Here is a 16742-nt window from a genome sequence, read left to right as displayed (position 1 = left end):
TAAAACTTGTGTCGTTTTTTGTCAGTGTTTATTTAAAAACATCCGATTATGCCGACAACGCACGTGGTCATGCAGACGCGGAAACCCGTTTTCAGCGTAAGGTCATAATAAACATAAAAAGCATTTACTCCGATGTCGCGCGGTGTGTAAACGCATGAACCTGCTTTCTGAGAAATGTTAAAGGAACGCATCCTTAGTGCAGATTTAAACACATCCAGATAGACCGAGCGTTTTGCAGGAAAGGAAGAAGGAAATATATCACAAACGCAGACTCTTTCATGATAAAAATGATAAAAATGTGCTCTCGTCTAACACTAGCGGCGCCAGGATTTTGATTGTAGGTGGGCCTCCAGAAAACTGGATGGGCCAGTTAAGATAAGCCAAAAAAAAAAAAAAAAAAACGGGTTCCCCTTCATCTCCGTTTCAGCGCTTTTCTGTGGCACTGAGGACAGCGACTCACTAGCCTACCTGAATTTAATGCGTAATTAGCATAGGATTAAAAAAGCAAAAACAAACTTAAACCGGAATTTTTTGTGCTGCTTTTTTAAATACAATTACAATTTAATTTAATTTAATTTAATTTAATTTAATTTAATTTATTGTTTAATAAAATTATAGGCCTATTATTTTTAGTTTATTAACAGCAACAGCAGCTGTAAAGATGAAGTTGATGATCGCCATCTCCGTATAGTGAACGCACCTATAGAGAGAAATGCACATCATGGATTACATAATCAGAGAGTAGCCTTTTTCTTTTCGTTTTAAATTGTTAAAAAGACATTTCAAGCTTTCTTAAGATATATTTCATGTCTGTGAGGCATACGTTGAGTTTCGTTACGTTAGGATGAGATGCGCTCCTGTTCACGAGCAATGCAAGTGACCGCGCGGGCGCCTTCATGATTTTATTGTCTGCTATTTGCTTCTTATTTATTTAATCCAGGCAATTGGTTGATAAAAAAATTATAAAAATTAAGATACAATTTATACAAAACGAAATTCACTAAAAAAAAGGCTTTCTACAAAACAAAAAGTGGTCAAAATCATGTCTGACCCACATCTCTCGATATATTGCGCATCCTATCTTACTCGTGCGGTTCACTTTTCATAATCAACATAGATGAAAAAATAACATTATAATATTTTAACAAATATGAAACTAAATGAGCTTATTTAATGGCTACAACACATATAGTAGGCCTACAGACTCTCTATTTGTACAAATTGCTGCACATTCATTTTATTCTGAATTTTGCACGCATAAGTTGAAAGGCATTTGTTTGCATGCATAGTAAAACTGTTCACTGATAATTATGCGTTATTAATTATTATCTTAATGAATAATGTAACATGGACGAAGCATGTAAACTGCGTTGTTTGTTTAGAATGGAATGGATCGCAAATAGATCCGAATGAAGAAACGTACAAAACCATAGTAGAAAATGGATGGGCCCGGACCTAAAATGGCCCACCCGGGCCCAATGGTAGCGCCGCGGATGTTGTCTAATAGAAGCGGATCAGCTGCATCCGTCACTGCATGAGAGGATAATATACGAGCTGGACTTTATTTAACATCACACCCGACGTAACAAATGAAATACTCAGATTCGAAAATATACCTCAGATTTCTTGTCAAATCTATTTGTACAGTCAATCGCAAAGCTCTTTCCCGTTTTAGATGCGTTTAGTGTGTTTTTCGTGGCATTCACGCTGAAAACCAATGCTGGTGTTTCAGTGTTTCTGCCTCTCAGTGTGTGTAACCGCAGTCACTCTAGGCTTTTGACAGGCATTTTGTTGAAAGATTGTGACTCAAGTACATGTCCTGCATGGCAAAGTCTGGGTCACCCAATCAGATGTTGAGCATGTGACCTTATCAGAGCTGTATTTCCAGAGGTCAACACTCTCCATGCTGTTCTTCTTGCTGAACTTGGGTCTGGCTCCTGTGGGAGAAAACAAGTACAAGTTTATTATTATAAATCATGAAATATCAATTTACAGGCCGCAGACATCACTGAGACACAAAAAAAACAGATTATTTGTGTATATATACAGCTAGCAGGGTTCGTACAGAGACTGTAAAATTAAATTCAAGGACTTTTCAAGAACTTTTTTGGTTTCAGAGATCTCACTTATCAAACAATATCCATATTATCTGTCAAATAAAAAAAAAAGTTAAATAGATAACGGAAAATAAACCAATAAAACAAAATGGTACAGATAAAGTGCAGCAGATGCAATGACTGCAGTAACTTTAACCATTGAAAGGATACTATAACAAAGATATCACTTTCTTTTTCCAAACTGATTTTTCTCCCATGAATATATGATTGACATGAAGAATGAAAGCTTGTCATATCATATACTTGGATATTTATGAGCAATATCACACTCTTAGCCGTGTGAAGCGGCTCTATATCTATATCAGACGGGCTACAGCGTTCATCATGTGTGAAAAGATTGTTTTATCAATAAAATTAAACACTAATTTCATGTATATTGTCTTTCAATAATTCAAGCGCTTTTCAAGTACCTTTTCATAAATACTGTATGGCTGTTTTCAAGGGTTTTCCAGGACTTACATTTTTAAAAAAAAGTCAAATTCAAGTACTTTAAGCATTTTAAGCAGCTTGTACGAACCCTGAACCTCAGGAACTCTACAAATCCTCAACAAATCCACCCGATTTTGGATCGGTAAGATTTTTAATGTCTTTAAAAGAGTCTCTTCTGCTCACCAAGGTTGCATTTATTTGACTAAAAATACAACAACAACAACAACTGTAATATTGTTAAATATTATGACCATTTAAAATAACTGTTTTCTATTTTAATATATTTTAAAATGTAATTTATTCCTGTGATCAATTTTCAGCATCATTACTCCAGTCTTCAGTGTCACATGATCCTTCAGAAATCACTCTAATATGATGAATTGATGATCAAGAAACATTTATGATTATTATCAGTGTTGAGAACAGTTATTTACATTTTTATTTCAGGATTTTTTGATGAATAGACATTTCAAAAGAACAGCATTTATCTGAAATAGAAAGCTTTTGTAACATTAAACTCTAGCGTTCAAAAGTTTGGGGTCAGTAAGAATTTTTTTTTGGGGGGGGGGGGAGAAGAAATAAAATAAATCAATACTTTTATTCATCGAGGATGAAGGAGGATAAATTGATCAAAAGTGACAGTTAAGACATTTATAATGTTACAAAAGATTCTATTTTAGATAAATGCTGTTCTTTTGAACTTTATATTCATCAAAGATTCCTGAAAAAAATGTACTCTTCTTCTAAAAGCAATCCACAACTTTCGACTGGTAGTGTATGTTAAGGAAAATGTCTCTTTTTAGTACAAAAAGTATTCTTTTAAAATCAATGTCAAAAACAAGCAAAGAGCATCCAGTGTGACAACTTGCCCCGCTGTGGCTTATACAGTGAATAGGTGATGTTTACCCTGCACTTTAAACTCAGAGTCGGATGGAGAGAGATCGCCCTCCTTCACCCCGAGAGCCTCCATCAGCTCTTCCACGTTCATCCTGGCCGTCAGCTCTCCGTTTCTGTCCCCGATCTGAGAGCAAGCAAAGCAAAAGACCGAGTTACAGGAGTGTGTGTGTGTGTGTGTGTGTGTGTGTGTGTGTCGAGTTACAGCGGCTGCTGGACGGCAGAGTCTGGCTTCACCTCTCTGGAGATGTCCAGGTGTTTCCGGGCGTAGTGAAGAGCCTGACGGTGGTTTCCCAACGACACGTAAGCGTTACCCAGACTCCAACAGGCCCGGCCCTCCCCGACCCTAGCAGAGACAGACAGAACGCAGATTCATTCAGGGATGAAGCAGAAGTGACGAGTGAATCACTGAGTCATTCTTTAGAACGATTCGTACAAAAACACAGATTCATTCAGGGACGAAGCAGAAGTGACGAGTGACTCACTGAGTCTTTCATTAGACCGATTTGTTCAAAAACACAGATTCATTCAGGGATGAAGCAGAAGTGACGAGTGAGTCACTGAGTCATTCATTAGAACGATTCATACAAAAACGCAGATTCATTCAGGGACGAAGCAGAAGTGACGAGTGACTCACTGAGTCATTCATTAGAACGATTCATACAAAAACAAAGATTCATTCAGGGACGAAGCAGAAGTGACGAGTGACTCACTGAGTCATTCATTAGACCGATTCGTTCAAAAACGCAGATTCATTCAGGGATGAAGCAGAAGTGACGAGTGACTCACTGAGTCATACATTAGAATGATTCGTTCAAAAACACAGATTCATTCAGGGACGAAGCAGAAGTGACGAGTGAGTCATTGAGTCAATCATTAAAACGATTAGTTCAAAAACGCAGATTCATTCAGGGACGAAGCAGAAGTGACGAGTGAGTCATTGAGTCAATCATTAAAACGATTAGTTCAAAAACGCAGATTCATTCAGGGACGAAGCAGAAGTGACGAGTGACTCACTGAGTCATTCATTAGAATGATTCGTTCAATAACGCAGATTAATTTAGGGACGAAGTATAAGTGACGAGTGAGTCACTGAGTCATTCTTTAGAACGATTCATACAAAAACAAAGATTCATTCAGGGACGAAGCAGAAGTGACGAGTGACTCACTGAGTCATTCATTACAACGATTCATACAAAAACCCAGATTCATTCAGCAACGAAGCAGAAGTGACGAGTGAGTCACTGAGTCATTCTTTAGAACGATTAGTTCAAAAACGCAGATTCATTCAGGGATGAAGCAGAAGTGACGAGTGAGTCACTGAGTCATTCATTAGAACGATTAGTTCAAAAACGAAGATTCATTCAGGGATGAAGCAGAAGTGACGAGTGAGTCACTGAGTCATTCATTAGAACGATTTGTTCAAAAACGCAGATTCATTCAGCAACGAAGCAGAAGTGACGAGTGAGTCACTGAGTCATTCATTACAACGATTCATACAAAAACCCAGATTCATTCAGCAACGAAGCAGAAGTGACGAGTGAGTCACTGAGTCATTCTTTAGAACGATTAGTTCAAACACGCAGATTCATTCAGGGACGAAGCAGAAGTGACGAGTGAGTCACTGAGTCATTCTTTAGAACGATTCATACAAAAACGCAGATTCATTCAGGGATGAAGCAGAAGTGACGAGTGAGTCACTGAGTCATTCATTAGAATGATTCATACAAAAACCCAGATTCATTCAGCAACGAAGCAGAAGTGACGAGTGAGTCACTGAGTCATTCATTACAACGATTCATACAAAAACCCAGATTCATTCAGCAACGAAGCAGAAGTGACGAGTGAGTCACTGAGTCATTCTTTAGAACGATTAGTTCAAACACGCAGATTCATTCAGGGACGAAGCAGAAGTGACGAGTGAGTCACTGAGTCATTCTTTAGAACGATTCGTACAAAAACGAAGATTCATTCAGGGACGAAGCAGAAGTGACGAGTGAGTCACTGAGTCATTCTTTAGAACGATTCATACAAAAACGAAGATTCATTCAGGGATGAAGCAGAAGTGACGAGTGAGTCACTGAGTCATTCATTAGAACGATTTGTTCAAAAACGCAGATTCATTCAGAGACGAAGCAGAAGTCACGAGTGAGTCACTGAGTCATTCATTAGAACGATTAGTTCAAAAACGCAGATTCATTCAGGGATGAAGCAGAAGTGACGAGTGAGTCACTGAGTCATTCATTAGAACGATTTGTTCAAAAACGCAGATTCATTCAGAGACGAAGCAGAAGTCACGAGTGAGTCACTGAGTCATTCATTAGAATGATTCGTTCAAAAACGCAGATTCATTCAGGGATGAAGCAGAAGTGACGAGTGAGTCACTGAGTCATTCATTAGAACGATTTGTTCAAAAACACAGATTCATTCAGGGACGAAGCAGAAGTGACGAGTGAGTCACTGAGTCATTCATTAGAACGATTTGTTCAAAAACGCAGATTCATTCAGAGACGAAGCAGAAGTCACGAGTGAGTCACTGAGTCATTCATTAGAACGATTAGTTCAAAAACGCAGATTCATTCAGGGATGAAGCAGAAGTGACGAGTGACTCACTGAGTCTTTCATTAGACCGATTTGTTCAAAAACACAGATTCATTCAGGGATGAAGCAGAAGTGACGAGTGAGTCACTGAGTCATTCATTAGAACGATTCATACAAAAACGCAGATTCATTCAGGGACGAAGCAGAAGTGACGAGTGACTCACTGAGTCATTCATTAGAACGATTCATACAAAAACAAAGATTCATTCAGGGACGAAGCAGAAGTGACGAGTGACTCACTGAGTCATTCATTAGACCGATTCGTTCAAAAACGCAGATTCATTCAGGGATGAAGCAGAAGTGACGAGTGACTCACTGAGTCATACATTAGAATGATTCGTTCAAAAACACAGATTCATTCAGGGACGAAGCAGAAGTGACGAGTGAGTCATTGAGTCAATCATTAAAACGATTAGTTCAAAAACGCAGATTCATTCAGGGACGAAGCAGAAGTGACGAGTGAGTCATTGAGTCAATCATTAAAACGATTAGTTCAAAAACGCAGATTCATTCAGGGACGAAGCAGAAGTGACGAGTGACTCACTGAGTCATTCATTAGAATGATTCGTTCAATAACGCAGATTAATTTAGGGACGAAGTATAAGTGACGAGTGAGTCACTGAGTCATTCTTTAGAACGATTCATACAAAAACAAAGATTCATTCAGGGACGAAGCAGAAGTGACGAGTGACTCACTGAGTCATTCATTACAACGATTCATACAAAAACCCAGATTCATTCAGCAACGAAGCAGAAGTGACGAGTGAGTCACTGAGTCATTCTTTAGAACGATTAGTTCAAAAACGCAGATTCATTCAGGGATGAAGCAGAAGTGACGAGTGAGTCACTGAGTCATTCATTAGAACGATTAGTTCAAAAACGAAGATTCATTCAGGGATGAAGCAGAAGTGACGAGTGAGTCACTGAGTCATTCATTAGAACGATTTGTTCAAAAACGCAGATTCATTCAGCAACGAAGCAGAAGTGACGAGTGAGTCACTGAGTCATTCTTTAGAACGATTAGTTCAAACACGCAGATTCATTCAGGGACGAAGCAGAAGTGACGAGTGAGTCACTGAGTCATTCTTTAGAACGATTCATACAAAAACGCAGATTCATTCAGGGACGAAGCAGAAGTGACGAGTGAGTCACTGAGTCATTCATTACAACGATTCATACAAAAACCCAGATTCATTCAGCAACGAAGCAGAAGTGACGAGTGAGTCACTGAGTCATTCTTTAGAACGATTAGTTCAAACACGCAGATTCATTCAGGGACGAAGCAGAAGTGACGAGTGAGTCACTGAGTCATTCTTTAGAACGATTCATACAAAAACGCAGATTCATTCAGGGATGAAGCAGAAGTGACGAGTGAGTCACTGAGTCATTCATTAGAATGATTCATACAAAAACCCAGATTCATTCAGCAACGAAGCAGAAGTGACGAGTGAGTCACTGAGTCATTCATTACAACGATTCATACAAAAACCCAGATTCATTCAGCAACGAAGCAGAAGTGACGAGTGAGTCACTGAGTCATTCTTTAGAACGATTAGTTCAAACACGCAGATTCATTCAGGGACGAAGCAGAAGTGACGAGTGAGTCACTGAGTCATTCTTTAGAACGATTCGTACAAAAACGAAGATTCATTCAGGGACGAAGCAGAAGTGACGAGTGAGTCACTGAGTCATTCTTTAGAACGATTCATACAAAAACGAAGATTCATTCAGGGATGAAGCAGAAGTGACGAGTGAGTCACTGAGTCATTCATTAGAACGATTTGTTCAAAAACGCAGATTCATTCAGAGACGAAGCAGAAGTCACGAGTGAGTCACTGAGTCATTCATTAGAACGATTAGTTCAAAAACGCAGATTCATTCAGGGATGAAGCAGAAGTGACGAGTGAGTCACTGAGTCATTCATTAGAACGATTTGTTCAAAAACGCAGATTCATTCAGAGACGAAGCAGAAGTCACGAGTGAGTCACTGAGTCATTCATTAGAATGATTCGTTCAAAAACGCAGATTCATTCAGGGATGAAGCAGAAGTGACGAGTGAGTCACTGAGTCATTCATTAGAACGATTTGTTCAAAAACACAGATTCATTCAGGGACGAAGCAGAAGTGACGAGTGAGTCACTGAGTCATTCATTAGAACGATTTGTTCAAAAACGCAGATTCATTCAGAGACGAAGCAGAAGTCACGAGTGAGTCACTGAGTCATTCATTAGAACGATTAGTTCAAAAACGCAGATTCATTCAGGGATGAAGCAGAAGTGACGAGTGAGTCACTGAGTCATTCATTAGAACGATTTGTTCAAAAACGCAGATTCATTCAGAGACGAAGCAGAAGTCACGAGTGAGTCACTGAGTCATTCATTAGAATGATTCGTTCAAAAACGCAGATTCATTCAGGGATGAAGCAGAAGTGACGAGTGAGTCACTGAGTCATTCATTAGAACGATTTGTTCAAAAACGCAGATTCATTCAGAGACGAAGCAGAAGTCACGAGTGAGTCACTGAGTCATTCATTAGAATGATTCGTTCAAAAACGCAGATTCATTCAGGGACGAAGCAGAAGTGACGAGTGAGTCACTGAGTCATTCATTAGAACGATTAGTTCAAAAACGCAGATTCATTCAGGGATGAAGCAGAAGTGACGAGTGAGTCACTGAGTCATTCATTAGAACGATTAGTTCAAAAACGCAGATTCATTCAGGGATGAAGCAGAAGTGACGAGTGAGTCATTCATTAGAATGATTCGTTAAAAACGCAGATTCAGGGATGAAGCAGAAGTGACGAGTGAGTCATTCATTAGAATGATTCGTTAAAAACGCAGATTCAGGGATGAAGCAGAAGTGACGAGTGAGTCATTCATTAGAATGATTCGTTAAAAACGCAGATTCAGGGATGAAGCAGAAGTGACGAGTGAGTCATTCATTAGAATGATTCGTTAAAAACGCAGATTCAGGGATGAAGCAGAAGTGACGAGTGAGTCATTCATTAGAATGATTCGTTAAAAACGCAGATTCAGGGATGAAGCAGAAGTGACGAGTGAGTCATTCATTAGAATGATTCGTTAAAAACGCAGATTCAGGGATGAAGCAGAAGTGACGAGTGAGTCATTCATTAGAATGATTCGTTAAAAACGCAGATTCAGGGATGAAGCAGAAGTGACGAGTGAGTCATTCATTAGAATGATTCGTTAAAAACGCAGATTCAGGGATGAAGCTGCTGCTCGGAGACGTGTAATGGCTCTACTGATATTTTTGTTGGCAAAATAAGAGGAAAAACCGTTTGGACAGGACAGCTGTGTCCGACTGCCGGATGTCCTGACCTGTCGTTGAGCTCTTGAGCGATGAGCAGGTGTTTGAGGTGATAGTCGATGGCACGTTCATATTCCTGCAGGAGTGTGTATGTGTTTCCCAGACTGTAACACGCTTGAGCTTCCATCACCTGATCCTTCAGTTGCCGAGAGAGCTGAAGAGTTTTCCTGAGGAACAGAGGAAGTGGGATTTTATAATCTCTAGATATGGACTGGGTTCAATGTAAGAATATATGCTGAAAGTTTGGGGTCGGTAAGAGTCTCTTCTGCTCACCAAGGCTGCATTTGAGCTAAAATACACTAAAAATTGTGAAATATTATTATAATGTAAATCATCAGTTTTCTATGTGAATATACAGTAAAGTGTAATTTATTCCTGTGATCATCATTACTCCAGTCTTCAGTGTCACATGATCCTTCACAAATCACTCTAATATAAATATTTTAATGCTCAAGAAACATTTATGATTATTAATGTTGATTTTTTTGTGAAAATTATGATATAATTTGTTTTATTTTATATGAATAGAATGTTCAAAAGCATTTATTTGAAATAGAATCTTTTGCAACAAATGTCTTTTTACCGACACTTTTGATCAATTTAATGTGTTTTTGCTGAATTAAAGTATTATTTATTTTTAAACGTTTAAATGGCGGTGTGTATTATAGCATTTAGTTAGTGTGTGTGTGTGAGTGTTTAGAGATGTAACAACAACACACCTCTCCTCAACAAGCCTCATGATTGATATATTTTTCAATTCTTTAGTGTAAAACGTTTTTAATGATGAAAAAGTGTCTGTATCTGATAATCTGTCGCTCACACACTCGTGCACAAGCTCAACTACTTCCTCTGAGGAGTGTGTGAACTACAACTGTGATGCTGTTTGCTTTTTCCTCTTGTTTCATGTGAAAGTTTCTGTAGATGCTCTTTAATCTTCTCCTGTTCTGAAGGTGTTTGCACAGCATTATTTCTGTATCCTAACAAACCACCGGTGTCCTGCATCCTCTAGATGGCGCTGTAAGTCATGATCACCTGTAATACTCTGTCGCTGTGTTGAACTGGCCCAGGAAAATGAGAGCGTTGCCTAGGTTACTGTACGCTCGGCGCTCCGCTGCCTTGTCGCCAAATTCCTTTGCAATGGAAAGACGCTGGAAACAACAAGGAGGGATTGTGTGTTACTTTGAAATGCAAATCCCTGTGAGATTCCAGCTTCAGTGATGCTCATTCAGTGTTGTTTGTCGCAATGAGGGTTTTACCTCTCTGTGGAACTTAATGGCTTCAACAAAATTACCCAGCAGGTAATGAGTGTTTCCGAGGTTCCCGAAGGCTCTTCCCTGGGCGGCTCGGTCTCCCAACTCCTTCACCAGAGAGAGATTCATCCTGAAAGAGAGTTTAGGAAACTAATTTAGGACTTTTCACAGGTTCATTGCCTCATAAAACAAGTAAACAGCCTTTGTACCTAATGTTGTGATTCTGACGGTTTGATTCAAGGAAGCTTATTCTAGAACCTTTTGAAAATTAAGGGAAAAAAGGTTTGATTTGCATAGGCTATAAAATTTCCATCCATTAAAAATTGCACAGTTTTAAAGTCCCCCTGTGGTGAAAATCCAGCTTTTAATGTTGTTTATGTGTCTATGTGGTGTTTTTAATATGCTTTAAGACAAACCATGTGTAAATTCATAAGTCGACACCATTGCTGAGTATTTTCTCCTTAAAACTGCAGTGAGTAAGTGGAGGCGGGGCTCATTTGCAAATTCATAGTACTGCGCATACTAAATGAGGCAAGGGTGTCGAGTTGCATTCAAGATATTTTAAGGCATGAACATTTTTTTTCAAATAAAAAACATTTAAATATGTAATTTTGGTCATAAAAGATGAGTTTTAAGGGATGAAATTATTGACTACATTGGGACTTTAACAAACTAATAAAGTTCAATTAATGCATATTTGTCAGCCATGCATAAATTACATTTTATTTCTGTAATAGCACTTATGCATTTTACATAATAAACTTTTTATATTTATCATCAATCAATTAAATCTTTTGATAAGGTTTATTAAAGTAGTTCAATCTTTTGATAAGGTTTATTAAAGTAGTTCATCTTATCTTCTTCATCCATTTATACAGATTTATGCTGAATCTAAGCAAATTCTGAACATTTTGAAAATATGATTATTTAATAAATAAAAATGTGATTTTGAGAACATGGGATACCAACAGAATTTCGTTGTTTTTACACAGCAGTAAAATGACTTTTATCAATTATTATTACAAATGTCAATTATCTAACTTTGAGTGTAGAGGTGTGAAATGATTAATCGCATACAAAATAAAAGTGTGTTTACATAATATGTGTGTACTGTGTATAATTATTTTTTATATATAAATACACACACATGCATGTACCGTATATATTTAAGAAAAATGTGTTATTTATATATAAAATATTTATATATAATATAAATTATATATATATATATATATATACATATATATACACATATATATATATATATATATGTATATATATATATATATGTATATGTATATATGTATACATATACAGTGAGGAAAATAAGTATTTGAACACCCTGCTATTTTGCAAGTTCTCCAACTTAGAAATCATGGAGGGGTCTGAAATTGTCATCGTAGGTGCATGTCCACTGTGAGAGACATAATCTAAAAAAAAAATCCAGAAATCACAATATATGATTTTTTAACTATTTATTTGTATGATACAGCTGCAAATAAGTATTTGAACACCTGAGGAAATCAATGTTAATATTTGGTACAGTAGCCTTTGTTTGCAATTACAGAGGTCAAACGTTTCCTGTAGTTTTTCACCAGGTTTGCACACACTGCAGGAGGGATGTTGGCCCACTCCTCCACACAGATCTTCTCTAGATCAGTCAGGTTTCTGGGCTTTTCTGGGAGTTTGAGCTCCCTCCAAAGATTCTCTATTGGGTTTAGGTCTGGAGACTGGCTAGGCCACGCCAGAACCTTGATATGCTTCTTACAGAGCCACTCGTTATCCTGGCTGTGTGCTTCGGGTCATTGTCATGTTGGAAGACCCAGCCTCGACCCCTCTTCAATGCTCTAACTGAGGGAAGGAGGTTGTTCCCCAAAATCTCTTAATACATGGCCCCGGTCATACTCTCCTTAATACAGTGCAGTCGCCCTGTCCCATGTGCAGAAAAACACCCCAAAGCATGATGCTACCACCCCCATGCTTCACAGTAGGGATGGTGTTCTTGGGATGGTACTCATCATTCTTCTTCCTCCAAACACGTTTAGTGGAATTATGACCAAAAAGTTCTATTTTGGTCTCATCTGACCACATGACTTTCTCCCATGACTCCTCTGGATCATCCAAATGGTCATTGGCAAACTTAAGACGGGCCTTGACATGTGCTGGTTTAAGCAGGGGAACCTTCCGTGCCATGCATGATTTCAAACCATGACGTCTTAGTGTATTACCAACAGTAACCTTGGAAACGGTGGTCCCAGCTCTTTTCAGGTCATTGACCAGCTCCTCCCGTGTAGTTCTGGGCTGATTTCTCACCTTTCTTAGGATCATTGAGACCCCACGAGGTGAGATCTTGCATGGAGCCCCAGTCCGAGGGAGATTGACAGTCATGTTTAGCTTCTTCCATTTTCTAATGATTTCTCCAACAGTGGACCTTTTTTCACCAAGCTGCTTGGCAATTTCCCCGTAGCCCTTTCCAGCCTTGTGGAGGTGTACAATTTTGTCTCTAGTGTCTTTGGACAGCTCTTTGGTCTTGGCCATGTTAGTAGTTGGATTCTTACTGATTGTATGGGGTGGACAGGTGTCTTTATGCAGCTAACGACCTCAAACAGGTGCATCTAATTTAGGATAATAAATGGAGTGGAGGTGGACATTTTAAAGGCAGACTAACAGGTCTTTGAGGGTCAGAATTCTAGCTGATAGACAGGTGTTCAAATACTTATTTGCAGCTGTATCATACAAATAAATAGTTAAAAAATCATATATTGTGATTTCTGGATTTTTTTTTTTTAGATTATGTCTCTCACAGTGGACATGCACATACGAAGACAATTTCAGACCCCTCCATGATTTCCAAGTGGGAGAACTTGCAAAATAGCAGGGTGTTCAACTACTTATTTTCCTCACTGTATATATATATATATATATATATATATATATATATATATATATATATATATATACACACAGTATATACATGCAAACATTTCTTAAATATATACATGCATGTGTGTATTTATATATACAAAATAATTATAAACAGTACACACACATTATGTAAACAAACTTTTATTTAGGGGCGAATTACCCTCCTCCCTCTCCAGCTCCTCTTGTTTCTCAGGAGCGAATTACCCTCCTCCCTCTCCAGCTCCTCTTGTTTCTCAGGAGCGAATTATCCTCCTCCCTCTCCAGCTCCTCTCTTTTCTCAGGAGCGAATTACCCTCCTCCCTCCCCAGCTCGTCTCGTTTCTCAGGAGCAAATTACCCTCCTCCCTCCCCAGCTCGTCTCGTTTCTCAGGAGTGAATTACCCTCCTCCTTCCTCCCCAGCTCCTCTCGTTTCTCAGAAGTGAATTACCCTCCTCCCTGCCCAGCTCCTCTCGTTTCTCAGGAGCGAATTACCCTCCTCCCTCCCCAGCTCCTCTCGTTTCTCAGGAGCGAATTACCCTCCTTCCTCCCCAGCTCGTCTCGTTTCTCAGGAGTGAATTACCCTCCTTCCTCCCCAGCTCCTCTCGTTTCTCAGGAGCGAATTACCCTCCTCTATCCCCAGCGCCTCTCGTTTCTCAGGAGCGAATTACCCTCCTCCCTCTCCAGCTCCTCTCGTTTCTCAGGAGTGTATTACCCTCCTCCCTCCCCAGCTCCTCTCGTTTCTCAGGAGCGAATTATCCTCCTTCCTCCCCAGCTCGTCTCGTTTTTCAGGAGCGAATTACCCTCCTTCCTCCCCAGCTCGTCTCGTTTCTCAGGAGTGAATTACCCTCCTTCCTCCCCAGCTCCTCTCGTTTCTCAGGAGCGAATTACCCTCCTCTATCCCCAGCGCCTCTCGTTTCTCAGGAGCGAATTACCCTCCTCCCTCCCCAGCTCCTCTCGTTTCTCAGGAGCGAATTATCCTCCTTCCTCCCCAGCTCCTCTCGTTTTTCAGGAGCGAATTATCCTCCTTCCTCTCCAGCTCCTCTCGTTTCTCAGGAGTGTATTACCCTCCTCCCTCCCCAGCTCCTCTCGTTTCTCAGGAGCGAATTATCCTCCTTCCTCCCCAGCTCCTCTCGTTTCTCAGGAGCGAATTACCCTCCTCCCTCTCCAGCTCCTCTCGTTTCTCAGGAGTGTATTACCCTCCTCCCTCCCCAGCTCCTCTCTTTTCTCAGGAGCGAATTATCCTCCTCCATCCCCAGCTCCTCTCGTTTCTCAGGAGCGAATTATCCTCCTTCCTCCCCAGCTCCTCTCGTTTCTCAGGAGCGAATTACCCTCCTCCCTCTCCAGCTCCTCTCGTTTCTCAGGAGTGTATTACCCTCCTCCCTCCCCAGCTCCTCTCTTTTCTCAGGAGCGAATTATCCTCCTCCATCCCCAGCTCCTCTCGTTTCTCAGAAGCGAATTACCCTCCTCCCTCTCCAGCTCCTCTCGTTTCTCAGGAGTGTATTACCCTCCTCCCTCCCCAGCTCCTCTCTTTTCTCAGGAGCGAATTATCCTCCTTCCTCCCCAGCTCCTCTCGTTTCTCAGAAGCGAATTACCCTCCTTCCTCCCCAGCTCCTCTCGTTTCTCAGGAGCGAATTATCCTCCTTCCTCCCCAGCTCCTCTCGTTTCTCAGGAGCGAATTATCCTCCTTCCTCCCCAGCTCCTCTCGTTTCTCAGGAGCGAATTACCCTCCTCCATCCCCAGCTCCTCTCTTTTCTCAGGAGCGAATTACCCTCCTCCCTCCCCAGCTCCTCTCTTTTCTCAGGAGCGAATTATCCTCCTTCCTCCCCAGCTCCTCTCTTTTCTCAGGAGCGAATTACCCTCCTCCATCCCCAGCTCCTCTCGTTTCTCAGGAGCGAATTACCCTCCTCCATCCCCAGCTCCTCTCTTTTCTCAGGAGCGAATTATCCTCCTTCCTCCCCAGCTCCTCTCGTTTCTCAGAAGCGAATTACCCTCCTCCCTCTCCAGCTCCTCTCGTTTCTCAGGAGTGTATTACCCTCCTCCCTCCCCAGCTCCTCTCTTTTCTCAGGAGCGAATTACCCTCCTCCCTCTCCAGCTCCTCTCGTTTCTCAGGAGTGTATTACCCTCCTCCATCCCCAGCTCCTCTCGTTTCTCAGAAGCGAATTACCCTCCTCCATCCCCAGCTCCTCTCGTTTCTCAGGAGCGAATTATCCTCCTCCATCCCCAGCTCCTCTCGTTTCTCAGGAGCGAATTATCCTCCTTCCTCCCCAGCTCCTCTCGTTTCTCAGAAGCGAATTACCCTCCTCCATTACCCTCCTCCATCCCCAGCTCCTCTCGTTTCTCAGGAGCGAATTATCCTCCTTCCTCCCCAGCTCCTCTCGTTTCTCAGAAGCGAATTACCCTCCTCCATTACCCTCCTCCATCCCCAGCTCCTCTCGTTTCTCAGGAGCGAATTACCCTCCTCCCTCCCCAGCTCCTCTCGTTTCTCAGGAGCGAATTACCCTCCTCCATCCCCAGCTCCTCTCTTTTCTCAGGAGCGAATTACCCTCCTCCCTCCCCAGCTCCTCTCGTTTCTCAGAAGCTAATTACCCTCCTCCCTCTCCAGCTCCTCTCGTTTCTCAGGAGCGAATTACCCTCCTCCATCCCCAGCTCCTCTCGTTTCTCAGAAGCTAATTACCCTCCTCCCTCTCCAGCTCCTCTCGTTTCTCAGGAGCGAATTACCCTCCTCCCTCCCCAGCTCCTCTCGTTTCTCAGAAGCTAATTACCCTCCTCCCTCTCCAGCTCCTCTCGTTTCTCAGGAGCGAATTACCCTCCTCCATCCCCAGCTCCTCTCTTTTCTCAGGAGCGAATTACCCTCCTCCCTCCCCAGCTCCTCTCGTTTCTCAGGAGCTAATTACCCTCCTCCCTCTCCAGCTCCTCTCGTTTCTCAGGAGCGAATTATCCTCCTTCCTCCCCAGCTCCTCCTCTCGTCAGTCGGGATCTGGCATTCTGATTCCGCTTTGAATCAGACTAAATTCTCGAATTATGTTGTACATTAAAATATTGGCACTAATGATATTTGCAATACATTTTTGTTGGATCTGTTCATATTCATGCTAGGCTGCATGGATGCGCAGGGAGTTCTTGCCCAGAACAGAACCATACCGTTGTATTTGGCGATGATGATCCTCCTGACAGAAGGTAATTTGATGGAACTAATTTATATAATTTGAGTTGGCTCTACT

At 41.1% G+C, this 16742-nt stretch overlaps 1 protein-coding gene across 2 annotated transcripts in view; it reads right to left on the bottom strand.

Moving 5' to 3' along the window:
• Positions 1-16742, bottom strand: part of gpsm1b (G protein signaling modulator 1b) — a 49560-nt gene that overhangs the window by 15755 nt on the left and 17063 nt on the right. For both annotated transcript variants that reach the window (XM_079872152.1, XM_079872151.1), the window contains exons 5-10: positions 10624-10747; positions 10400-10515; positions 9379-9534; positions 3678-3786; positions 3453-3567; positions 1867-1937 (exon numbers count right to left, since the gene is read on the bottom strand). In XM_079872152.1, coding sequence (XP_079728278.1) covers positions 1867-1937; positions 3453-3567; positions 3678-3786; positions 9379-9534; positions 10400-10515; positions 10624-10747 — 691 coding nt within the window. The remainder of the gene's footprint in view (positions 1-1866; positions 1938-3452; positions 3568-3677; positions 3787-9378; positions 9535-10399; positions 10516-10623; positions 10748-16742) is intronic.

Source organism: Squalius cephalus, assembly GCF_949319135.1.
Source record: "Squalius cephalus genome assembly, chromosome: 5".
Classification (NCBI taxonomy): domain Eukaryota; kingdom Metazoa; phylum Chordata; class Actinopteri; order Cypriniformes; family Leuciscidae; genus Squalius; species Squalius cephalus.
The sequence above is the reverse complement of the archived record's forward strand: the minus strand, read 5'-3'. Positions and strand labels throughout refer to the sequence as shown.